The following is a 27,343-nucleotide window of genomic DNA, read 5'->3' as shown; positions in this document are numbered from 1 at the left end:
TACTCCCAATATCAAATAAGGTCACTATTTTTTTTTTTTTTGAGATAGCAGAATTACCAAAGTCAAATGGGAAAGGTGGATTCATTGCATTTTAATGATCAAATATGTTTGATATTTACCTCATGCTAGATGCTACACAGGGTATCAGACACACACTATCCCTCCCCTCTTGGGACATTTGATGTGGGCAATAAAACAAAAGAACCAACTGATCAATATTTATTACAAACCTTTTGCATATGATAATAACTTTAAGGACCTTTAAAATCACAAATTAATACATTTGACTGCTTTACCTTGAAGGACTATGGTGATGGAATAAAAGCAGAGTAGCAAATAGAGCTGGACTCCATCACTGCCCTCATAGCTCCTAAACTGGTTTAACGTCACGATGGCCAGTGGGGAGTGGATATGAGTTTCAGAGAAAACGGAACAGGATCAACAATGAAATGAAAAAGCAGCAGAGCCTGACCTGACATGAGCAGCCAAGGTTGCACACAAGTTGTGGATGCAACTTGATGCCTCTTCTTTATCTCAATCTTACCTCCTCCATACCGCCATCTTACTTCAACTGAAACCAGTGATTCCACTCCTCTATTAAATGACATCTTCAGTGCATTTGTGCTAACAAATGAAACCCCAGGTCTTACATTTGCTTTACAGGTTCCCTCCAATCAGATTTCCCTCTTCAAGACCCTTATGTTCCAGCAACACTGTTCCTGGGGGCTCTCCAGGCTGCTTCTTGCTCCCATTCCTTTGCTTAGGCCAACCCTCCACCAGGAATGTCCTTTGCCCCAGCTGAGCCATTTGTCAGCAAGAACATTTTTGGAAATCTGAATGCTTCTCTGGGTCCACTGTGCATATCTTTTACTGATACCACTGTGTCATAATGACCTGTTTGTGTGGCTGGTTCCCTTTTGACACTGTGAGTTGATGAATGCAATGGCTATATTTTAGAATTCTCAAGCATCCAACAGAGTCACCCAGTGAATGCTTATGGAGGACAATAAAAATCTTTAATGCAGGAAAGAGTTTAAGGCAGCATTTGGTAGTGGTTCAGATCACAGGTAGGCTTAAAAGTCCAGTTTTGCTATTTACTATCTGGTTGACTTCAAACAAGGTTTTCTGGTTCATTAATGAGAGGCATGCCCACGCCCTTCTCATAGGGCTGTGGGGAGGAGTAAATGAAAACAGCATACAGAGCATTTGGCTCAGCTCAACCAAGGTAAGTTCTTTCCTCATCCAAACTGCATAGTCCCAATCCAAAATATCACCCCAAAGCAACTACTACAGTAAGATAATCCTGTTTAGCTAATGTTTAATTATAATAATAAAGGTCAATTCTTGATAAACATCAAACTCTGATCCAATCCAAGAGCCCTGGGTCACTTCCTCCTCACTTCTTTGGAAGGCAGTATTTCTGGATTTCTTCTGCAAGAGACAGGCAGTGCAGGATGCGCTTCTTTTCAGCTGCCAGTTCCTTCTCAGAGAACTGGCCTAAGAGTTTCTGGACAAATATATTTTGATCTTTTAGGAAAATGTTCTTATTGACACCTACATTTGGCACATTCTCCAGGGACCCAGATTTGAAATGGAAGCTTAAATATCTGTTTCGTTTTAGACCAGGTCCTTTCTCTTCAATCCATGACAGTGGACTGCAAAGACAAGAGAATCTTATTGTTAAAGGTTACACGGGAATGGAAATCGGTGTTTGTTGGCACCTGACCTCCTGGTATAGGTCTGCATTTGGAACCCACTTTCCCTGCAGCTGTGGCTCAGTGGCATCCTGATCTCCACCACCTCCCAAAGGCCATGGGTGGCTGTGTTTCCAACTTTACTGCCAAACAGTCATTTATGCATGTTTGCTACCGGGCAGGTGGATTTTTTGAAAGACTTTTGTGTAAATGTCAATTTGTTCTTATAGATCCTTTAAGGGGATCCTGATATGGACCAGATGACAGCCACCTGGATTGTGTGCAAACTGTTTCCTTGGTATATGTATTATTGATAAGGACAAATTCTTAGACTTCTTTCATCAGAAATTCAAAAGAAGTCTCTGAACTCAAACGTATGCCAAACAATACCCACCACTAGTTAACAAAGAACCTCCATATCTGTTTCATATTTCTGGTTGGGGTTCACATCAACACTCATAAAAATCTACAATCCAAGTAGGATAAACTTGCCCAATCTCTCTCCTTTCCCTGAGTTGTTTCTCTCTTTAGGAAAGATAAGAATTATGATACCTGCTTAAAGAACACTGAGCTATCTCTTAAGTAGAATTGACTTACAAGTAAATAGCTTCATTGAATATTATGATAGAAATCTACTTTTGTAATTTTTTTGTTGTTTTTACAGTGCTGGGGACTGAACCCAGGGCCTTGCACATACCACTGACTTCCACTCTAAGCCCTGCTCTTTCAAATATACTATAAAAAACTATAAAACAATAATTTAAGTATTTCTAAAATGGAAAAAAATTTCACAAATTCTTGTACCTAAGTAAACACATCTTCAGTTTAACACAATCTTTTCAAATATTTATCAATATACATAAGGTTTGTATATGGCACATAAACCCTTAAACAATAAAATTCCCCCTCTTTGGTACTGGGGATTGAACCCAGGGCCTTGGGCATGTGAGGTAAGCACTCTAACACAAAATTACACCCCCAGCCCCTTTTAAAATTTTATTTTGAGACAAGGTCTCATTAAATTACCCTAGGCTGGCTTCAAATTTCATGATCTGCTTCATCCTCCCAAGTAACTAAGATGACAGGCATGGGCCACTTGTACCTGGTAACAATTTTTGGTCATTTCTTTTGCTTATTTAAAAATAATTTAATGATCCTGTATATTCTGCCATTGTTTTTTCTACATATATGATTGATTACATAATTTTTTACTATTGCTAAATATATGCACCTTTTCCAATTTTAAATTTTGGATACCTGAATTCAACATCTTCACATATGTCAATGTGTGGGTACATTCATATGTCAATTTGGCACACATATATATCTTTTCCTTCTCTTTTTTTGTAACAAAGTCCCAAGAGTGAAATGACATGGTGTTGGTCCTCGTTAACACTCTTTGCTTTCTCTTTTCTTTCACTACTGGGATGAGCCAGGGTCAAGGACAAGGTAATTTTGTTGGACTGTTGAATTCAGTGATAGAGCTGGCAGTGTGAACAGGAATGGTGTTAATCCTAAACAAACATCACACTGGGGCCTGGAATTTCTACTCCCTCCTATTTGTCTGCAGATGTCAAGCCTGGGGTGAGCAGGCGGATGAGCCATGGTAAAGAATACAGGGAAATCACCATCATCCTTTTTTTTTTTGTTGTTATTTACTTCCAGAATGGTGTGCCATAATAATGCAGCAGGATTTAGCAAAAGGATTGCAAGGAGGACACTGAAGATTGTTTTGGGTGTTGCAGGAAGCACAAGGCTGCCTCCAACTTGAGTGGATAATTCCCTTTTGTGTTGACCTGATTAGATTAAGGAACAGCTAAAAACCTGGAAAAGCATGACTTTCGAGTGTGTCTGTGAGGGTGTTTCCAGAGGAAGTTAGCATGTGACTTTGGGTGGACTCAATGGGAAAGTTCTGCTCTCAGTGTGGGTGGGTAACATTCAATCAGTCAGGACCCTGGAGTGCACACAAAAGGCTAATTGGATTCTTCCCCTGAGAGTGGGGGCATGCTTATCTCCTGCTTTGTACTTTCTAAGTCCACGTTCTCTGGTCGTTGAACATAACACCAATGGACCCCTTCCTAGTTTCTCAGGCTTTCAGCCCTGAACCAAGAGTTACACTCTGGGGTTCCCTGATTCTGAAGCCTTTGGACTTATACTGAGCCATGGTTACCAGATCCTGGGGTCTCCAACCTGTAGACAGTTTATCATGGGACTTCTTCACATGAGCCAATTATATAATAAATACCCTCTGATCTATTTATATACAAATCATATTGGTTTTGTCTTTGGAGAACCCTGATATACTGGGGGAAGGTTAGCCCTATCCTGGGTTAACCTTACCAAGACCAACACTGGAGTGTAGGACAATGCTTAAGAGGAAGAGATCTGAAGCGCATAAAGTGGGGGCCACAGTGTAGCCACACATGCAGGAAGAAACCAGGAAAGAAGATTATAGAACAACTTCCACATTTTGTGGCCCTGTCTTCTAAAAATCTGGAAAGTTTTACTCTTTTCTACTTGAAGGTTTAAGTGAGAACCCTGGCAATGGGCACTTCCACCTGGTGGAGTGGAGCTAACGAGAGGGCCTGCTCCATTCACATGCTGGGCTGGGACAGCAACTGATTCCAGGCATTCCAACAAAAACACAGGCCTAAGTTCGCAGGCAGTTTCTCTGGAACTCCTCTCTCTCTCTGATAACCTTCATTTGCAAATATTTGCAGGATAAGATGGTTTCTTTCCCACCAGAAACAACATGCTGTATCAAGAGAACATAAACCCAGCAGGGTCCAACCTGCTCTGAAGAACTAAGTTCAGCTAGTTTTCTGTGCTGAAAGTGATTAAATGTTTCCTGTGTGCTTAGTACTAGCCCAGAAATAAAAAATTCCTATTCAGGTCTGACAAAGATTCCAGGAAACAGCCATTATATTGATCAAGTAAGTAAAACTATAGGGATCAAGCCATCATACAAATTAATGACAGTTACAAACTCCACCAAAACGTTGGTCTCACTTCATCTAAAATTAACTCTCCTGGCTAGTTTTGAAAGTTCACAGTGCAGCCTTGCAAATGTTCCAAAATGTGATAACAAAGATTAACTTTAATATAACTTATTCCTTTATTTTGACAGTGGATAAAAATAAATCTGGGGTATTCCAAACTGTCTTATCTTCCTAAGAAAATTTTTCATGTCTTTCCAAATAACATGGAGTCTTGAGGTTTGAGTGATAGAAGATGTCAAGATGTTTCTGTTCCTCTATTCCCGTCTCAGTAAAAATGAAGTAATCTTAGCTGGGTACAGTAGCGCACACCTGTTGTCCCAGTACTTGGGAGGCTGAAGGAGGAGGATCACTTGAACCCAGAAGTTCAGGGCCAGCCTGGGCAACAAAGTCGGACTCAATCTCTTAAGTAAATTAATAAATAATAAAGCTGGTATTAATTACATGAGTGTCTTAAGACAGTCTGCTTGAATTTTGAAAGCTGCTCTTCACTTACTGGCAAATGGGTTTTTGTTGGTCTTTGCCTCACATTGCTGCTGTGAGGATGAAAAGCGGTAACGAGTGAAATCACAGTTCGTTACCTGCGGTAGCAGACAGATCTAGAGTTGAAAGAGAGTGAGAGTTCTCAGGGCTCCCTCTCGGGTCACCCTTTTGGACAACTGAGGAGATCCTGAAGTTTGCTTCTCCTCAGTTTCTCAGGACTTACCATTTGTTTTCAGTCTCCAAGTGCACAGTCATTTTCATATACTGATCTTCTTTTCGCTCTTCCAAAGTGGCAGACACAAGGGAGAGCTCCCCAAAGAGAGAGACCAGCCAGGTCAGGCGAGAGATGCCACTGAATGCAGGGAAGCCAAACCGTTCTTTTTCCAAAGGGCCAGCTGTAGGGAATCACAGACACCATGGGAACTGGGAATAAAGGGCTGCCAGATGAAAAACAAGACCCAGAACACAGCGGGGAGTGAAAAAAACAGGGCCAGGTGATCAGGACAAGAGACCAGGCCTTATGGGGTGGGTGCGCACAAAGATGAACAGGTGGGTAAATGTAAACTCTTTCACAAAAGGATCTCCCTTTTTTTTTTTAATGAAATTCAGTCTTGTTAGTAAAGTAAGAAATTCTACTGGCAACAGCAGTCACTCCAGACAAAGAGAACAATAAAAAAGTTTTGGGTTTCTAATATATTCAATGCATTTATGTACATATACATAGATAATTACATATCCATCCATACATTTCCTCTTCTATTAGTGATTACAAGTCATCTGGTAAAAGTTGAAGAACAGGGGTATTTTATCCCTGAAATCCAGGTTCATATCAATACCATATATGTAAATGGCAATGGGGCAAAGGTCATGATAGCTTGAAAGGCTGAGAGAATAGTAATAACTTTAAGCTAGTTTAACATTAATAAGGTTGATCTAGTGTGAAATATTTTCTTGGTCTTTATATAATCTTGTGTTAAGGGGAAAAAAAAAGCACACCTAATATCTGTGTGTAAATCGTTTGGTCACAAACAATACTGCTTCACTCTGCCCAAGCCCAAATATTAAAACATGACCTAAATTTAAAAGGCTTCATATCTGTGTCCTTATATATTATAAACCAAACATGTCTTGAGACTTTGAAATTCACCTAACATAATGAGTATGTTTTAAAAATAGTTATAAATAAAAGCAAACAATCATTAGTGAAATCTTTAGGATCGAAGTATCAATTTTAGAAAGGAAAAAAGCTTCCTCTGTACAGATCACCAATTGCTCTCGTCCTGAGTCCTGAGCAGCCGCTAGAAGCTTGAGCCACACAAAGTCCAACCTGTCTCTATCAAACGACCGGTGTCTGAACATGGTGACGCTATTCCTCTCTGAGCTAACATTTCTTCACCTATATTATGAGGGTAATAAATACCCACTTTATGGGACTCTCACGAATTAAGAATGCTTGTCACATTCTTAGCATAGTTCCATATACAAGTCAATGGTTATCCCTGGTTTCCACAACTTTCATGTCATTTTCAAGAACGAAGATAGATTTCAAAAAGAGGTTCCACTGTACAGTCTGGAAATTCATGCAGGGATAATTGGTCTTACAACTGAACAATACCTAGCCATGAAGGGGTCTGCTTTCTCTAATGAAAGCCCTCAGGAAAGATGGCCCTGATATCCCCGAGTATAGCCAGATAAGGAGTCCATCCAAAGTGCCACAAGAGCAGGTGGCTACATTATACTCACTTCCTATTGCTAACAGCTGCTCAAAGAATGACCAACATAAAGTCAATATTCCAATATATAGTAGACAAAATGCTGTGGTTGCAGGCCAATGTCCCTGTAACTTGCTGGAGGAAGAAAGGGGCCATGCATATTCTCTTTTCTCTGCAAGGAGAAGTATAAAAATATTCTTCATTCCAAGCACCCATCTCCCAGTCCTTTTTAAAAGAGTTTTCATGTACAACCTCCTCTAGAAACATAATCTCCAAAGATTTCATAAGGGAAAATTATGCTAAATAAATTGAAATGAAAGTATAAATTTGCATAAGATTTCTAATATACTTTTTGAGGCCCATGAAGCAATGAAATCTTTATAAGAAAATGAATAAAAATAGGTATTTTATTGCTCATGGAAGCATAGGGAAATTATATTAAATTGGCCTATGGTCAGAAAGTCTTTAGCAGAAATCAATCCTAGCTCACATCCTAGAGAGAAAGTAAGGAACCCAGCTGGCCTTCTGACCTCTTGTGACCTGTGATCCTTCCTAAAACTGACCTGTGAAGAGGAGAGACCCTTTCAGCAGTTCTTTTCCCACCACTTCTTTTTTCAGGAAAGCAAATTCCTCCATCAACAGTTCAATATGCTCCTCATGCAAGACTTTTCCTGTTTTGACAAAAATAGAATATGAAAGGCTGTCACTAACAGTTCTGTATAATCCTGGGATTATGTCTATTTTTCTTCAGAGGACACACAGAATTAAAAATAACTCCCTGGGCATACGGATGGCTACACCACGTACTACACACTTACACAACCTAGATGAAGTAGGTTCTAAGCCAAAGCTTACAGCAGAAATGAAAATTAAGGGAGCAGAATTGTATCCACCTGTCCTCAAGGGCAAAATAAGACCAGGGAAGTGTTGGAGAGCCAACAGGGTGCTAGCTCATGTTCTAGACACTAGGGGGCAGTGCAGCATAAAAAGCTAAGGTAGAAGAAAATGAACTCTGAAGATTGAAGGGAGATAACATGACTATTCAAAGAGTTGGAAGAACTAGATGATTTTTTAAAAACGATCCTTCCTCCAAGGAAGGAGAAAGTCTTACTTAGATTAAAATAAAGCCATTAATTTTTTTTTTTTTGCCCTGGTGGACTTTTTGTATCTGGGTCAGAAGCTTTGTAAAATATTAAAACTATTTTGTGATTAAGGGCAAAGTACAGTTGTGATCGACAATTTCACTGAAGCAGAATCTGGGCCACTAGAAGTTGCTCCTGGGACACCTGTCTTTGTCCAACCCAGCATCACAGGAAACACTACCAATGTTCTCAGCTTATCTGTACCCCAGGAGTGAGCAGGTATGAATCCCTCTCAGTTGGCCTCCTAGCACATTTCCATGGCAACAGGAGTATTTTCAGATACACAGAGGCTTTCTAGCACAAAATGGCTTAGTTTGTAGAAACTAAATGGCACAACCCTGTCTGCAATAAATAGAAGCTTCTCTACTTGTGGGTAGTTCTGTCTATACTCTGAGGGGTCCCTGGGCAGCAGGGAAATTGGACTGTATTTGGAAGCATGCTGTGTTTCCATATCTGTGGCTATTAAAGAAGCTTTACATCTTCTAACTGCATCTTTTTTTTCCCATTCACTCCATGCTTTATTGTGATAAAACACAGTAACCATAGGGTGTATGTGTGTATGCACACACACATACTCATATACGTATACTCTACATTTTAAAACTGAAAGGGCCTAAAAGCAGAGACATCTGAAAACATTAAACATACTTAGCATCTAAATTTTAGCATCTATATATCATTGGCCATTGGAGAAACGGCTAATTCCAGGGCTGAGGCAGAGTACAAGAGTAGCCTAAGTCATTTTGTGCGGAAAGCAGGAAAATACTCAAAGAATAATGGAAACATAACAACCTTCACCAAGCAGCATCATTAGTAATGGAACATATTGAATTAGGTGCCACCTGATAGAATGCAATGTGAAAAACACATTACTATTACTATTCAAGAAAGAAGTAGAGAGTAGAATGATGATTACCAGAAGGTGGAAAGGGTAGGGGGAGTAGAGATGGGGAGAGGTTGGTCAATAGGTAAAAAGTTACAGTAAGATATGAGGGGGCTGGGGATGTGGCTCAAGTGGTAGCGCGCTCGCCTGGCATGCGTGCGGCCCGGGTTCGATCCTCAGCACCGCATACAAACAAAGATGTCTGCCGATAACTAAAAATAAATAAATATTAAAAATTATAAAAAAAAAAAAAAAAAGATATGAGGAATAAGTCCATGGCACAGTAGGGCAACTATAGTCAATAAAAATGTATTATACATTTCAAGATAGCTAGAAGAAAGGATTTTAAAATATTTTAACACAAAAAAACATGTTTGAGGTGATGGATATACTAATTACCCTTATTTGATCACTGTACAATGTATACATGTATCAAAATAGCCCTGTTCCCATAACTTTGTAAATTATCAATTAAAAATAAAGTGAAACCGCTTCCTCATATTAAATAAATATGTGCTGGTGAAGTCAAAGATAAAACCAATCTACAGCTTCTACAATAGCCATCACTGAACTGCTTGCAGAACTTGCCTGGACACATTGTGAGCTCACCTGTATGCATTGTGAACTATCTGTTGGTGCAGTGACTTGTGGTAGTGTTGGGGTATTTTTGCTGATGATGTCATTGGTGGTACAATTTTTCCAAAAGGAGCCGTCAATTGGCATGGTGTATCTTCCTCCCTTCTGCTTGTCATGATCGTCCAGCTAAAATTTGGGGGCCAACAGAGGTGAGGCAAAGAACCTCACCCCCCCGCTGGTACAAAGACCTCTCCACAGGTGTGGCTGTATACTGGACCGGTAGTCAGTGACGGGTAAGATCCAATTGCAATTGTACCAACCTAAGGACCATATGTACTATTGGACAACCTAAGGCAGGCACCGTCCCTAAGCCACATGCTTGTTGTTTAAACAGAGAGGGGGAGATGTTGAGAGCCACAGCCGAAGGGGCCCCAGCAAACTTCCAGCTGCCAGCAAACTTCCAGCTGCCGGCTGATGATTGGCTCACAGCGGCCCCAGCAACATCTAGCTGATTGGCTCCTCTGCGGTGATGCTCATTGGGCTGTTTCCCTGCCCTTTCAGACCACGGAGCTGCTCATTGGGGGACTTTTTTGGCTCCACCCACGTGACCCAGCCAATCGGCCTCAAAAGCAGGAGGATTGTGGGAGGTGGAGAGAAGCTTGTGTGGGAGAGAGAGGTGTGGAAAGCCGGTGGTGGCAGTTGAGGCTCTGAGGGTTTTTCCTGAGAGGCTGTTTTGTTTGGCGTGTGTGGTTCTAAAAATAAAGTTAGTTTCTTTTGACAAGTGGCTCCTGATTGTGCCCAGCCAGACTGCGGCAGATACAGATGTTTGGGAATTCTGGAAATGAACTCCAAAATTACCAATAGTTACAGCAAGCTAAGGAGACAGTAGAGAATACATTGAAGTGAATAAAAAAGGAAAACAATGTTCAAAATTAATAGATGTCAACAAAAGCAGTATTTAGCAAGGAGTTTATAGACATAGAGTTGGAGAAGGAAGAAGAGGAGCAGGAAGGAAGAATATAGAGTATACTAGAGAAGAGCAAAGAGTAAAATGAGCAGAAGGAAGGAGACAAATGTTTACAGGAGCAAACAATGAAATAGATCATAGAAATGAGGAGAAAACTAAAAGGAAGCTTATAAAAGAAAGAAAAGTGACAAATTTTAGCTTTAGTAACAGAAAAGACAAAAAAAACAGCAGACTAACTTTTTCATTTTTGTACTGGCCTTTCAAAAGTAGAAGAATGCTGAAATGGTGACTCAGAGAAGTCCATGTTGTAGCAGCTCCCAAAGAGTGAATTAAACCTGTTCTGCAACAACAAACCTAGGGAATCATGGGGGAAAGCAGAGCAGCAATTCTGTGAGTTGAAATGAAATTCTGTGATAGCAAATGAAAAATACTGGTTTCTCGAGTAGAAATAAAATGAAGAAAGGCAAAGTTAATGGCACTGTCAGGCATACTGTTACCCAGTGAGGGGAGGGGAAGCACTACTCTAAAAAACTGAAAACTATTCTCCCACCAGGCTTTTCTTAAAACATTACTAACATATTCACAGTTAGAGCAGAGAACAAATTCAGAAAAGTTGAGCTGTGACCTGGACATGAGAAAGTCCTAGAACTCTGGCTGGAATGAAAACTGGGCACTTCTTTAGCAGAGCTGAATTGAGCCTCCCTAGTTGAGGAAGTTCAGTGGGGAAGCATCAACAGCTCAAAGGGACTCAAATTTCCTGAGTCAGCAGACTAGGAACTCTTGTAGTTTACCATTATTTTCAGAAATCGCTCTTGTTGTTTTTGCTCCTTTTTCTTTTTGTCCTATATTTGGTATACGTGCTTTTTGAATATCAAGGACCAAAGAGCCACTTGGCTCTACACTTCACTGGATTAGTGGGTGACCAAACTGAGAGCAAGTCTAAGGATGGGACAGAGACTGGGACTCGATCTAAGGAGAAACAAAGACCAGTTGATTAGTCTGCAAAGTGAATAACAAAGGGCATATACATTTGACAGTTTCATCTTTGGGATAAAGAGTGTGGCTGTTGGTTGGGGCAGCACAGATCATGGCCAGGTGGAATGTCCCATCTCCCCTATCCTCAGAAGAGGCTGGAATATAGAATGGTGTTCCACACACATTTCCTCAACACAAGGACAGGGATTCTTGGAGTGAGGGGTATAGTTTAATTCAGATCAGTCTACAGGTGGAGAAGTTGAAATTGGCCAGCTTCCATTTCACACATAAACTTTCACCCCAGACACAACAACAAAGCTATTTTGAGAGTGAAACTTGTCCTTCCCATCCCCAACTCCAGGCAAGGAGGGGTCTGGATTCAGCAGACACACTTACATGACAAGTTTAGGCAATTTGGGTCAGAGCCAAAAGATATTACGGGTATGATATTTGCATATTTGAGACTTCCTCACACTTGGTAATTTCAATAATTGAAACACCAGATGCAAAATCCTATTTCATAAACTTCAGGAAGAACTAATCTGAACTTCTGTATGAAAATTATTGCATTAACAGATTGATATAAACATACTCATTTCCTCCAGTACACAGTCATCATTTCCCATTTCAGCCCCTCTTCCTCACCCACTTTATTCACCCCCATTTTAACCTGTTTTCCTTCCATTATTCACCCTTTTTCTTTCTTCTTTTTCTCTTCTTTCTTTTTATCCATCTTCAAATTCAGTTTGGTACACAGTTATTAATGTGTACATTTTCAGCTAGTTCTATGCTAATCCTCACCTATGTTCCTCCTAGATTAATAGTTATAGATATCATTAGTGATTACATTCACAGAGTATGTTGATATATGGTTTACTCTGTCCTTTCAAAGAAGCATTGAGGGTTGTTAAAAATTGGATCACATCTCACCAGATGTGTTGAAGATAAGATATACTTCCAGCACAGGAAAGGATCCCACAGGAAGAGGCATTCATCTCAACAGATGTTTAAATCTAGAACTTCTGAAACCATTAGGAAACAGGCCAACAAGACACTTCAAAAAATTTACAGCCTCCAATAACTGAACCCACAGATATTGAAGGGGATAAAGTTCCAGAGAAGGACTACAAAAAGTTCATTATTAAAATGATTAATGAAGTAAAAGAAGATTTAAGGAATGAAATAAGGGAGAAAATACAGGATGTGCAAGATCATTTCAATAAAGAGATATCAATATTAAAAAGAAAACTCCTGAAAATAAAAAAAGCAATAAATTAAAAACTCAAGATGGATTTTTCTGTTAAAAATTCAATAGATTAGCTGGGCATGGTGGCACATGCCTATAGTCCCAGTGACTTGGGAGGCTGAGGCAGGAGTATCACAAGTGCAAGGCCAGCCTCAGCAACTTGGTCTCTTAAGTAACTTAGTGAGACACTGTCTTTTAAAAAAGACATGATGATGTGGCTCAGCATTCCTGGGTTCAATCCCCAGAATCTTTAAAAATTCAATAGATTCAACTATGTAGAAAACAAGTTCAGGCATGAAGACAGAGTATATGAGCTTGGACACTCAGTCAGTAGTAAAGAAAACCAAAACTAAAACCATGCTCAGAATACAGAAAAGCTTTGGGAAAACATTAGGAGACCAAATGTAAGTCATTAGAATTGAAGAGGGCATCAAGATACAGGCCAATGGCATGAATAATATTTTCAGTGAAATAATAGAAGAAAAGTGTCCAAACCTTAGGAATGAGATGGATATCCACAAACAGGATGCACACAGAACACCAAATAAATAAGATTAAATAAGACATTCTCTAAGACACTTTATAATTAAGATGCAAAAAGAATAAGCATAGAATCAGAAAAGCTTCAAGAGAAAAATATTAGGTCACATATAGAGCTAAACCAATAAGGAAAACCTCTAGTTTTTAAACAGACTCTAAAATCCATTAGGGCCTGTAACAAGATATTCCAAGCCCAGAACAAAATAATTGTCAGCTAAGATTGCTATATCCAGCAAAGCTATCCTTGAGAATTGAATCAGAAATAAAAACTTTCCAAGATACATATCAAGTAAAAGAGTTCATGCTAGGTACATGTCTGTAGTCCCAGTGGCTTGGGAGGCTAAGGCAGGAGGATTGCAACTTCAAAGCCAGCCTCACAATTCAGCGAGGCCCTAAGCAATGAAGAAGAAGGAGAAGGAGAAGAAAAGAAGGCTGGGAATGTGGCTCAGTGGTTGAATGCCTCTGGGTTCCCTGGTATCAAATAAATAAATAAATTCTAAAAAATGTGCATGACTACTATGGCAGCACTACAGAAAATACTTACAGAAATACTACATACAGATGACAGGGTGGTAGTGGTGATAGTGGACAGAAAGAAAACAAAAACTACCCAGAGATCACAAATAGATGAAACTCACTAGAAGAACAGTTAAGCAATTAAGAATTAAGTCTGAATTCAATATATGAAACAAATCAAAATGGCATGAATTAATAAATATATTTCCATAATAACTCTGAATATTAATGGTCTCAACTCTCCAATTAAATAAGACTGGCAGAGTGGAGTAGATTAAAAAACAAGACCCAACTATATGGTGTGTGCAAGAGGCTCATCTTTTTTTTTTTTTTTGTACCAGAGATTGAACACTTAACCACTGAGCAACACCCCCAGCCCTTTTGAGACAGGGTCTCACTAAGTTTCTCAAGGCCTTTATATTGCTAAGGCTTGCTTTGAATTCATGACCTTTCTGCCTCAGCCTCCTGAGTCACTAGGATTACAGGCACGCACTACCACACCTGGTTCAAGAGGCTCCTCTTATAAATGAAGACATATACACACTGACAGTGAAAAGATATAAGAGGACATTCTATGCAAATGGAGTCCCCAAGCAAGCAGAACTAACTACTCTCATTCAAATAGCAGATGTCAAGCAAAAATTAACCAGAAGAGACAAAAGTCACTTCATACTAGTAAGGGGCATAATCTAATAAGGAAATTTAATGATAATAGATGTTTATGCCCCAATCATTAAAGCATCTAATTATATAAGCAAACACTGCTTGACATAAAGACTCTGAAAAACCCAAACACAGTAATACTGTGGAATTTCAATTCTCATCATCATAAAATCAACAGATACTTCAGATCTAGAAAATACTATAATAAAATGGACATGTACAAAATACTTTGTCCAACAATCACTATGTTTACTTTCTTCTAAGCTGCTCATGGAACCTTCTCCAAAAAAGACCATGTTTTAGGTCACAAAGCAAGTCTTAGTAAACACAAAAATCCCTTACATCTTGTCAGATGATAAAAGAATGGCATTAGAAGTTTACAGCAAGAAAAAATTATGGAAACCACCTAAATACACTGGAGATTGAACAATATGGTTTTTTAAAATTATTGTTTTAGTTGTAGATGAACACAATATCTTTATATTTATGTAGTGCTGAGAATGGAACCCAGCCTCACACAAGTGCTCTACCACTGAGCTACAGCCCTTGAATAATACAGTTTTGAATGATTAATGGATCATAGAAGAAATGAGGGGAGAAATTTCAAAACTTTTGGAATTATGTAAGAATAGTGTACAATGTAGTAAAATCTCTGGGCCCCCAAGGTGGTTTTAAGAGGCAAGTTTATAGCATCAAGTGCCTTCATTTAAAAAATGATTACAGGGGCTGGAGATGTGGCTCAAGCGGTAGTGTGCTCACCTGGCATGCGTGTGGCCCGGGTTTGATCCTCAGCACCACATACAAACAAAGATGTTGTGTCTGCTGAAAACTAAAAAAAAAAAACAAAAACAAAAAACAAAAAACAAAAAAACGAATTCCAAAACCAGTTGAAGATATGAAATAATTATGATCAGATCCAAAATTAGTGGAATAGAGAATAAAAATCAATACAAAAGACCAATGTAACAGAGTTTGTTCTTTGAAAAGACAAATGAGATTGATAATACCTTACCCAAATTAACCAATAGGAAGACCCAAATCAACAAAAACAGATGAAAAAGGAGGTAAATTCTTAATAAAATATTAGCAATACACATTTAAAAAGACATTATACACCATATCAAGGTGGTTTCATCCCAGGGATGAAAGGTTGGTTTAACACACACAAATCAATAAATGTAACTCATCACGTAAATAAGGATAAAATCCCAATCATGTCAATAGACACATAGGAAGCCTTCAATAAAATTCAGCATCCATTCATGTTTAAAATACTGAAGAAACCAGATAGAAGGAACTGACCTCAACATTATAAAGACTATATACATTACAAACCCAAAGGCAGCATTTCCTACCGAATAGGGACAATCTGAAAGCACTTCCTCTAAAATCAGGAACAAGACAAGGATGTTCACTCTCACCACTCCTATTCAATATAGTATTTTAAATTCTAGCCAGAGTAATCAGGCAAGAGAAGAAAATTAAATGAATAGAATTGGAAAAGAAGTCAAATTATCACTATTTGCAAATCATATGGTCCTATATTTAGAAGATCCAAAAAATTCCACCAGAAGAGTTCTAGAGCAGATAAATTCATCAATATAACAGGATATAAGGTTGATCAACATACAAAAATTAATATTTTTTACAGTAATAATGAACTTACTGAAAAAGAAATTAGGAAAATAATTCCATTCAAAATAGCAAACCCCCCACCAAATATGAATGAATCAAACCAAGGAGATGAAAGACCTTTACAATGAACTTTATATAAAACTCAAGAAAGAAATCAAAGAACACATTAGGGGCTGGGGTTGTGGCTTAGTGGTACAGCACTTGCCTTGCATGTGTGAGGCACTGAGTTTGACTCTTAGCACCACATGTAAATAAATAAATAAAATAAAGATCCATTGATAACTAAAAAAATAAAAAATAAAAAAATAACACACTAGAAGTTAGAAAGACCTTCCACATTCTTGGATAGGCAAGAATTAATATTGTTAAAATTGTCATATTACCAAAAGCCATCTGCAGATTCAATGCAGGCCCCATCAGAATACCAATGGCATTCTTCACAGAACAAGAAGAAACAGCCCTAAAATTTATATGTAAGAATAAAATATTCAGAATAACAAAAAGCAATTCAGAGCAGTAAGAGCAATGCTGGAGATGTCACAATTCAAATACAATGATATTGGCCATAAAAACAGACATGGAAACAAATGGAACACAATAGAAGAAAAGACAAATCAATATAGATGCTTGACAAAGTTGCTCAAACATATCATAGGGAAAAGATAAGTCTTTTCAAAAACTAATCTTGGGCCAAGCACAGTGGTACACATCTGTAATCCCAGAGGCTCAGAAGGCTGAGGCAGGAGGATTGTGAGTTCAAAGCCACCCTCAGCAAAATCAGGGCACTAAGCAACTCAGGGAGACCCTATCTCTAAATTAAATACAAAATAGGGGATGTGGCTCAGTTGTCGTGTGCTCCTGAGTTCAATCCCTGGTCCCCCCCCCCAAAAAAAAAGGATGCTAGGAAAACTGGTTATCCATAGATAGAAGAATGAAAGTTGATCCCTATCTCTTAACCTGCACAAAAGTTAACCAGAAGATCAAAGACCAGAATCACTGCAACTGCTACAAGAAAATGTGTTGGAGTGTTAACACTCCAATATGTGTGTGTAGGCATCAACTTCCTCAAAAGACACCTAAAGTTCAAGAAATAAAGCCAAGAATCAATAAGTTTGATAGCATCAAACTAAAAAGCCTCTGTATAGCAAAGGAAAAAAGAGTGTGGAGAGCCTCCATAGAATGGGAGAAAATTTTTTTTAGCTACAATTCTGACAGTTGATTAATATCCAGAATATATGATGAACTCAAAAAACATCAACAAACCACAATAACCCAGTTTAAAAAAATGGCAAATGAACTAAACAATTCTCTTGGAAATACAAAAGGTCAATGAATATAAGAAAAAATGTTCAACACCCTTACTAATCAGGGAAATGCATCTCACTCCAATTACAGTGCAATCATCAAGAATATGAAGAACAATAAATGCTGGTAAGGATTCAGGGGAAAACGTAAACTGTTACATTGTTGGTGGGACTGAAAATTAGTACAATCACTATGGAAATCGGTATGGATTCCTCAAAAGACTAAGAATGGAACCACCATGTGATCCAGATATTCCACTACTTGGTATTTATTCAAAAGAACTAAAATAGAGCTGGGCAAGATGGCACATGCTTGTAATCCCAGCAGCTCGGGAAGCTGTAGCAGGAGTATAACACGTTCGATGTCAGCCTCAGCAATTTATCAAGGCCCTTAGCAACTCAACGAGATCTTGTCTCTAAATAAAACCCAAAAAGGACTGGGGATGTGATTCAGTGGTTAAGTGCCCCTGGATTCAATCCCCTGTATCAAAAAATAGATAAAGAAATAAGCTTACCATATTGATACATACACACCTATGTTTATAGCAGCACAACTTACAATAACCAAGTTGTGGAACCAGCGTAGGTGATGATGAACAGATGAATGCATACACATATATACATTGTGGTACACACACATATATACACACACAATACATACTATAAAGTTTCACTCAGCCATAGAGAACAATGAATCATGTCATTTTCTGGTAAATAGATGGGACTAGAGAACATCATGCTAAGTGAAATAAGCTAGCTTCAGAAAGTCAAAAGTCAAATGTCAAATATTTTCTCTCATATATGGAAGCTAGAGGGAAAAAAGGAATAAAAAAGGTCACTACAAAAATAGAAGGGAGACCAATAAAGTAGAGGAAGGACATCAAGGGGGAGGGCAATGAAAGATATGGGGGTAATTATATCAAATTATGTGTATGTATGAATATATAACAATAAATGGAACAAATTATGCTATGTCCATATGAATCCCACTTTCATGTATACTTGTACTAATTTTTAAAATTATAGAAAGGAAAGTGGTAGAATAGAGGAAGGAAATCATGGGGAGGGAGAAGGAGAGGGAAAGGGCAGGTGCTGGGTAATGAGACAGATCAAATTATGTGCATATATGAATATGTAACAATCCCACAATTAAGTATTATAATGTACCAATAAAAAGATAAAGAAGACTGTTTTTAGAAAAATAAAATGAACAAAGATATGCCAGTATGTCAGATAATTCACATGGATGGACCAATTACTAGAAACAAACTACCAAAACTAACTCAAGAAAATAATCTGAACACACTTGGGAATTGATGTGAGTGCAATAATAATAAAACAACTGCACAGCAAGAAAAACTCTCATCCAGAAATGTTACTGGTCAATTCTACTAAACATGTGGAGGAGAGTTCACATCAGTTTTCTCCAAATTCTTCCATGACATAGAAGGATCCTGTTACTTTCCCACATGACATCACTCTTTCAGATGAGAGTATGAGGAATACCAGAGAAATGACCCCAAGCCAAGAGAAATAGTTGTGACGTCTGTGCAGACCAAGTCTTGCTATGTGACCATAGTATACATGGGTGTTATAGTTTGGGTCTGGAATATCCACCAGAGGCTTGTGTGTTGAAAGCTTGGTCCCTAGCTGGTGGCACTATTTGGAGGTGGTAGAAACTTTAGGAGGTGAGACTTGGTTGAAAGTGGTGTTTCACTGGGGGAGTGCCTTTGAGGGGTTTATTTTGTCTTCAGTCCCTTTCTGTATGTCTCTGCTTCCAGATTTCTATGAGGTGAACATCTTTGTTCAGCTCTGGCTTCTGCCATGATGTTCTGCCTCATCTCAGGCTCATACCATTCATGCCACCTGCCTATGGACTAAAACCTCTGAAACCATGAGCCAAAATAAATCTTCCCTCCTTTAAGTTGTTTTTCTCATGTATTATGTCACAGTGACCAACAGTGAATTGGTTACATTCCGTCACTGAATCTGTGGGCCCCATCAATCTTTGGTCCTAGGCCTCCTGATTACCTGGGACTATAGGTGTGCCCCAATGCACCCAACTTCTTGTTAATCTTTCTCACAGAGTCTCTGATACTTTCACTTTTTCTTTAATTATTTTACTTTCTTCTGTCCCATACCACAGTTTATCCAAATGTCCCATCCTCTCCCCATTTGTGGCCCTGGCTGTCCTTGAGCAATTTGGCTCTGGGTTTGTGCTTCTATTTATTTCCGGATTGGATCTATACCCCCAAATTGACCATAAGTTCAGTTCCCTGAACTTAAGTTTCCTTCTTACTATCCAAAAGATACCTTATGGGCTGGGGTTGTGGCTCAGTGGTAGAGTGCTCACATAGCATGTGTGAGGCACTGGGTTTAATCCTCAGCACCACATAAAAATAAATAAAAGGTATTGTGTCCACATTCTTTTTTGAAGGTACAGTTTTATTTTTTTTCCAGCTTTTATTCCTTTAACATCTTAACAAAAGAAGATTTCCCAAAGTTTAAAAAAGTCTTTGAAAAATATACAGTTTCATATTATTTACACAATATATGAGTACAGGTTTCAATATCATACAAATATTGTAATGTTAGAAACACAGTTGGAAGGCGTGATGTAACTCACTGCTTTTAGATGAAAGACCAATGGACAAGTTCTCTTATTTCAACTATCTTTGTTACTTGTTATCCTGATATATGAACTATTAGGCATCTGAGAGGCTGGAAGACTACTGAACATGAGATGAGCTTCAATACCTTCTATTTTGTTTGAGCTTATTTATTTTTAAAACTTACCACACTTATCTCTTTACAACTTTGCTTCATTCACAGCTAACTTTATTCTCACTACCCTAAATGACCAAATAATAACCACATGAACTGTTAATGTATACATGAATCTAAAAATCAAACATAAAAATGAATAGCCAAGTTATATAAGATATATATTTAATCCCAGGCAAGTCCCTATGGCTTCAGAGGAACTTAGATTCTAGAGACAGGGGTCAACACTTCAGTTTCCATGCTCTGAACTATATTTTTAAAAAAACATAAAAAAGGACTGACAATAATTGGAATAATTCATCTCTTTATATTCAAGAAACCTAAGATTAAAAATTCTACATTATAGTTTTATTTGTACTTAAAAATACATTGGAAATTCTGCATATGCCCATGATCAAGCTTATTTTCAATGCACATTACTTCAATTTTGATGACATGGTTTGTTCTGACAAGTCCTTTTACAAGCTGAACACCAAAATAGGGAAACTCCTGTAATCTCAGCCACTCAGAAGGCTGTGGTAGGAGAAATGCAAATTCAAGACCAACCTCAGCAATTTAGCAAGGCCCTAAGGACAGCAATTTAGTGAGAACTTATCTCAAAATAAAACATAAAAGGGGGCCTGGAGATGTGGCTCAGTGGTTAAGTGACCCTGGGTTTAATTCCCCAGTACCAAAAAATAAAAATAGTCAACTAGAATCCACCAAAGGAACTGAGTTTCTGTGTTACCTCCAGGGGTAGTTGCTGGCCTTGTATCTGGCCATTAAAAGGGCTTGGTATAGACTGTTCCTTCTGCAGGGAATGTTTACTCAGTACCTTGTCCATCTCTATGTGCTGAGACAATTCCTCAACCTTCAAGTTTCAGCGTATTTCACATTCTTTAGGGAATCCTTCCTGACTCCTTGTCCAACTTATCCTCTCCCTAGGGTAAGGTGTGTTTTTGTTGTTGTTCTTGTTTGTTTGTTTGTTTTTAAATACTGGGATTGGGAATTGAATCAAGGGTGCTCTAATCACTGAGATACACCCCTAGTTTTTCCAATTTTTTGTTCTGAGACCATCTCACTGAGTTGCTGAGGCTGGCCTCCAACATGCAATCCTCCTGCCTCCGCCTACTAAGTAGCTTGAAATGCCATACATGTTTAAAATCTTTATAGCCCTTTTCACCACTATGCTTGGGTATTTATTATTTAATAAGTATCATTATTTATTTAATAAAAATTCCTTACTAGTCTATAAGCTTCAAGAGACTTTGATGTGCACACAGTCACCATAAGATCCTATTAAAATGCAGATTCTGATTAAGTAAGTCTGAGATAGGCCTGAGAATTTCCATTGCTGATAGCATCCTTACCTCACCAATGCCAAATTAAAGTGTAGTCAGCATCCCACACTTCCAGAATCAAAGGTTCAGCTCTCTTGGGCCTCTTGTTCCCTACCCTTCTCTAGTGTCACAACCACTGGGCAAGTTTATCAAAGGGTTTTCCAAAAATCAGCCTTATGATGTGCTCTAGTGTCACTAGCTAATGTATCTTCTCTCTTTTCTTTAATCTGATTTTTAAAATATACTCTTTTTAGTTGTATATGGACACAATACCTTTATTTTGTTTATTTATATTTTTTATGTGGTGCTGGGATTGAACCCAGTGCCCCATGCTTGGCAAGTGCTCTACCACTGAGCCACAACCCTGGCCCCTTAATCTGATTTCTTATCAGGATTCTCAGGGTCCCACAAAGAATACTCTCCAATTTTGGGGAACAATTAAGGTAAAAAGAAAGAGGTACAATCTTAAAGATTTAATTTTAATATAAAGCTGACTGAGGAATGCTTAATACGTTTGCTAATCTGCCCTGCCTTTGAGGAATCAGCAACTTTATTCTTTTTTTTTTTTTTTTTTTTTAGTTGTAGATGGACACAATACCTTTATTGTATTTATTTATTTTTATGTGGTGCTGAGGATGGAACCCAGTGCCTCAAACAGGTGAGAGGGGCGCTCTATCACTGAGCCACAACCCCAGCTCAGCAACTTTATTGCAGCTGTCAGTTACACCCGTGGTCAATATGTCCTGGTCACAAACCACATAAACAAGTGGAGAACTCTCATGTATCTTAAAGATGTCAGTTCAGAGAGAAAAGGTGCTGGGTTTCATGGGATAACTTCTTTTCATATCTTTACAAGCAGGACACTCCTGTCATAGAGAGAGGGTCCAAGGGACAGAGGGAGTCAAGGGCACTACTGCAGTGACTCCCACCTGGAGACATCAGGCCCTCCTAGAGAGCCCCCAGTACTTATGGGTAGTATAAAGTAAGACAAAAGGTTTTTTCTTTACATTGAATTGAGAAAATGGGCACTTGTATTTTTTCTTGACACTCTGGGAGAGAAATTATGATGGGGATGGGGTGTCACCTTCTGAAGAAAGAGTACTTGGGAAATACTGCAGTAGCATAGAGCCAGGCGTGGTTACTAGGCAGGACTGGCCCAGCAACCTCACAGAATACTTAGGGAATTGTAAAGAGCAAAGTAAGGCTGTTTCTCCATCATTTGGGTTGTTTTCTTCCATTTCTTCTTTCTTCTGCCTCTGCAGTTCTCATCAATGAGTAAAATAAATGGATGTTTTACTTTGAATCTTCTGACCAAAGCAATGATAAGTAGTCATCAATCCCAATTAGTATTCACGTGGCCCATGACAGACTCTCTGCTACCAGACTTTAGTCAGGCTCCTCTGAACTCTCTTTTCAGGTATCCTGAGCCTTGGGACTTCTCTATCTTGCCATGGCCCAGGTTCAGCAAAGTTCCTACTAAATTACTTGGTAAGAGTCCCCACTCTTGGTGTCTGACCACTCAACATCTGATCAAATTTCTCCTCTACCACCACTGGAATCAAGTCACCCCAGTCACCCAGCCTGCCTTCAGTTACAATTCTGTCAATGTGGCTTAGCTAGAATTCCCCTTAGTCATGATCATTCTTTTTAATTTTCTACCCAATGGCCCCTATCCTGCTTATGGGCTATGAAAACAGCACTGACCCATGCTGTATGTGAAATTGAGCCAAGTTTTAGACTTGAGTTCACATTCCCTATTGTAATAATGCCTGTATTAAATCTGTTTTCACTATGTTAATCTCTGTCTAGCTCTTGTTTTGACACCTACTCCCAATATCAAATAAGGTCACTATTTTTTTTTTTTTTGAGATAGCAGAATTACCAAAGTCAAATGGGAAAGGTGGATTCATTGCATTTTAATGATCAAATATGTTTGATATTTACCTCATGCTAGATGCTACACAGGGTATCAGACACACACTATCCCTCCCCTCTTGGGACATTTGATGTGGGCAATAAAACAAAAGAACCAACTGATCAATATTTATTACAAACCTTTTGCATATGATAATAACTTTAAGGACCTTTAAAATCACAAATTAATACATTTGACTGCTTTACCTTGAAGGACTATGGTGATGGAATAAAAGCAGAGTAGCAAATAGAGCTGGACTCCATCACTGCCCTCATAGCTCCTAAACTGGTTTAACGTCACGATGGCCAGTGGGGAGTGGATATGAGTTTCAGAGAAAACGGAACAGGATCAACAATGAAATGAAAAAGCAGCAGAGCCTGACCTGACATGAGCAGCCAAGGTTGCACACAAGTTGTGGATGCAACTTGATGCCTCTTCTTTATCTCAATCTTACCTCCTCCATACCGCCATCTTACTTCAACTGAAACCAGTGATTCCACTCCTCTATTAAATGACATCTTCAGTGCATTTGTGCTAACAAATGAAACCCCAGGTCTTACATTTGCTTTACAGGTTCCCTCCAATCAGATTTCCCTCTTCAAGACCCTTATGTTCCAGCAACACTGTTCCTGGGGGCTCTCCAGGCTGCTTCTTGCTCCCATTCCTTTGCTTAGGCCAACCCTCCACCAGGAATGTCCTTTGCCCCAGCTGAGCCATTTGTCAGCAAGAACATTTTTGGAAATCTGAATGCTTCTCTGGGTCCACTGTGCATATCTTTTACTGATACCACTGTGTCATAATGACCTGTTTGTGTGGCTGGTTCCCTTTTGACACTGTGAGTTGATGAATGCAATGGCTATATTTTAGAATTCTCAAGCATCCAACAGAGTCACCCAGTGAATGCTTATGGAGGACAATAAAAATCTTTAATGCAGGAAAGAGTTTAAGGCAGCATTTGGTAGTGGTTCAGATCACAGGTAGGCTTAAAAGTCCAGTTTTGCTATTTACTATCTGGTTGACTTCAAACAAGGTTTTCTGGTTCATTAATGAGAGGCATGCCCACGCCCTTCTCATAGGGCTGTGGGGAGGAGTAAATGAAAACAGCATACAGAGCATTTGGCTCAGCTCAACCAAGGTAAGTTCTTTCCTCATCCAAACTGCATAGTCCCAATCCAAAATATCACCCCAAAGCAACTACTACAGTAAGATAATCCTGTTTAGCTAATGTTTAATTATAATAATAAAGGTCAATTCTTGATAAACATCAAACTCTGATCCAATCCAAGAGCCCTGGGTCACTTCCTCCTCACTTCTTTGGAAGGCAGTATTTCTGGATTTCTTCTGCAAGAGACAGGCAGTGCAGGATGCGCTTCTTTTCAGCTGCCAGTTCCTTCTCAGAGAACTGGCCTAAGAGTTTCTGGACAAATATATTTTGATCTTTTAGGAAAATGTTCTTATTGACACCTACATTTGGCACATTCTCCAGGGACCCAGATTTGAAATGGAAGCTTAAATATCTGTTTCGTTTTAGACCAGGTCCTTTCTCTTCAATCCATGACAGTGGACTGCAAAGACAAGAGAATCTTATTGTTAAAGGTTACACGGGAATGGAAATCGGTGTTTGTTGGCACCTGACCTCCTGGTATAGGTCTGCATTTGGAACCCACTTTCCCTGCAGCTGTGGCTCAGTGGCATCCTGATCTCCACCACCTCCCAAAGGCCATGGGTGGCTGTGTTTCCAACTTTACTGCCAAACAGTCATTTATGCATGTTTGCTACCGGGCAGGTGGATTTTTTGAAAGACTTTTGTGTAAATGTCAATTTGTTCTTATAGATCCTTTAAGGGGATCCTGATATGGACCAGATGACAGCCACCTGGATTGTGTGCAAACTGTTTCCTTGGTATATGTATTATTGATAAGGACAAATTCTTAGACTTCTTTCATCAGAAATTCAAAAGAAGTCTCTGAACTCAAACGTATGCCAAACAATACCCACCACTAGTTAACAAAGAACCTCCATATCTGTTTCATATTTCTGGTTGGGGTTCACATCAACACTCATAAAAATCTACAATCCAAGTAGGATAAACTTGCCCAATCTCTCTCCTTTCCCTGAGTTGTTTCTCTCTTTAGGAAAGATAAGAATTATGATACCTGCTTAAAGAACACTGAGCTATCTCTTAAGTAGAATTGACTTACAAGTAAATAGCTTCATTGAATATTATGATAGAAATCTACTTTTGTAATTTTTTTGTTGTTTTTACAGTGCTGGGGACTGAACCCAGGGCCTTGCACATACCACTGACTTCCACTCTAAGCCCTGCTCTTTCAAATATACTATAAAAAACTATAAAACAATAATTTAAGTATTTCTAAAATGGAAAAAAATTTCACAAATTCTTGTACCTAAGTAAACACATCTTCAGTTTAACACAATCTTTTCAAATATTTATCAATATACATAAGGTTTGTATATGGCACATAAACCCTTAAACAATAAAATTCCCCCTCTTTGGTACTGGGGATTGAACCCAGGGCCTTGGGCATGTGAGGTAAGCACTCTAACACAAAATTACACCCCCAGCCCCTTTTAAAATTTTATTTTGAGACAAGGTCTCATTAAATTACCCTAGGCTGGCTTCAAATTTCATGATCTGCTTCATCCTCCCAAGTAACTAAGATGACAGGCATGGGCCACTTGTACCTGGTAACAATTTTTGGTCATTTCTTTTGCTTATTTAAAAATAATTTAATGATCCTGTATATTCTGCCATTGTTTTTTCTACATATATGATTGATTACATAATTTTTTACTATTGCTAAATATATGCACCTTTTCCAATTTTAAATTTTGGATACCTGAATTCAACATCTTCACATATGTCAATGTGTGGGTACATTCATATGTCAATTTGGCACACATATATATCTTTTCCTTCTCTTTTTTTGTAACAAAGTCCCAAGAGTGAAATGACATGGTGTTGGTCCTCGTTAACACTCTTTGCTTTCTCTTTTCTTTCACTACTGGGATGAGCCAGGGTCAAGGACAAGGTAATTTTGTTGGACTGTTGAATTCAGTGATAGAGCTGGCAGTGTGAACAGGAATGGTGTTAATCCTAAACAAACATCACACTGGGGCCTGGAATTTCTACTCCCTCCTATTTGTCTGCAGATGTCAAGCCTGGGGTGAGCAGGCGGATGAGCCATGGTAAAGAATACAGGGAAATCACCATCATCCTTTTTTTTTTTGTTGTTATTTACTTCCAGAATGGTGTGCCATAATAATGCAGCAGGATTTAGCAAAAGGATTGCAAGGAGGACACTGAAGATTGTTTTGGGTGTTGCAGGAAGCACAAGGCTGCCTCCAACTTGAGTGGATAATTCCCTTTTGTGTTGACCTGATTAGATTAAGGAACAGCTAAAAACCTGGAAAAGCATGACTTTCGAGTGTGTCTGTGAGGGTGTTTCCAGAGGAAGTTAGCATGTGACTTTGGGTGGACTCAATGGGAAAGTTCTGCTCTCAGTGTGGGTGGGTAACATTCAATCAGTCAGGACCCTGGAGTGCACACAAAAGGCTAATTGGATTCTTCCCCTGAGAGTGGGGGCATGCTTATCTCCTGCTTTGTACTTTCTAAGTCCACGTTCTCTGGTCGTTGAACATAACACCAATGGACCCCTTCCTAGTTTCTCAGGCTTTCAGCCCTGAACCAAGAGTTACACTCTGGGGTTCCCTGATTCTGAAGCCTTTGGACTTATACTGAGCCATGGTTACCAGATCCTGGGGTCTCCAACCTGTAGACAGTTTATCATGGGACTTCTTCACATGAGCCAATTATATAATAAATACCCTCTGATCTATTTATATACAAATCATATTGGTTTTGTCTTTGGAGAACCCTGATATACTGGGGGAAGGTTAGCCCTATCCTGGGTTAACCTTACCAAGACCAACACTGGAGTGTAGGACAATGCTTAAGAGGAAGAGATCTGA

The 27,343-nt window shown here is 38.9% G+C and overlaps 1 protein-coding gene across 2 annotated transcripts in view; it reads right to left on the bottom strand.

Annotated features, from left to right (window-relative positions):
* Nucleotides 1-206: 206 nt before the first annotated feature.
* Nucleotides 207-27,343, bottom strand: part of Blvra (biliverdin reductase A) — a 53,077-nt gene continuing 25,940 nt past the window's right edge. For both annotated transcript variants that reach the window (XM_046437831.2, XM_046437832.2), the window contains exons 6-8: nucleotides 7,449-7,556; nucleotides 5,397-5,568; nucleotides 207-1,655 (exon numbers count right to left, since the gene is read on the bottom strand). In XM_046437831.2, coding sequence (XP_046293787.1) covers nucleotides 1,397-1,655; nucleotides 5,397-5,568; nucleotides 7,449-7,556 — 539 coding nt within the window. In that variant the 3' untranslated portion in view covers nucleotides 207-1,396. The remainder of the gene's footprint in view (nucleotides 1,656-5,396; nucleotides 5,569-7,448; nucleotides 7,557-27,343) is intronic.

Source organism: Marmota monax, unplaced genomic scaffold (genome assembly GCF_021218885.2).
Source record: "Marmota monax isolate L192 unplaced genomic scaffold, Marmota_monax_Labrador192_F-V1.1 WCK01_AAM20220418_F8-fsc00109, whole genome shotgun sequence".
Classification (NCBI taxonomy): domain Eukaryota; kingdom Metazoa; phylum Chordata; class Mammalia; order Rodentia; family Sciuridae; genus Marmota; species Marmota monax.
Note: the sequence above shows the minus strand (reverse complement) of the source record. Positions and strands in the feature narration are given on the sequence as shown.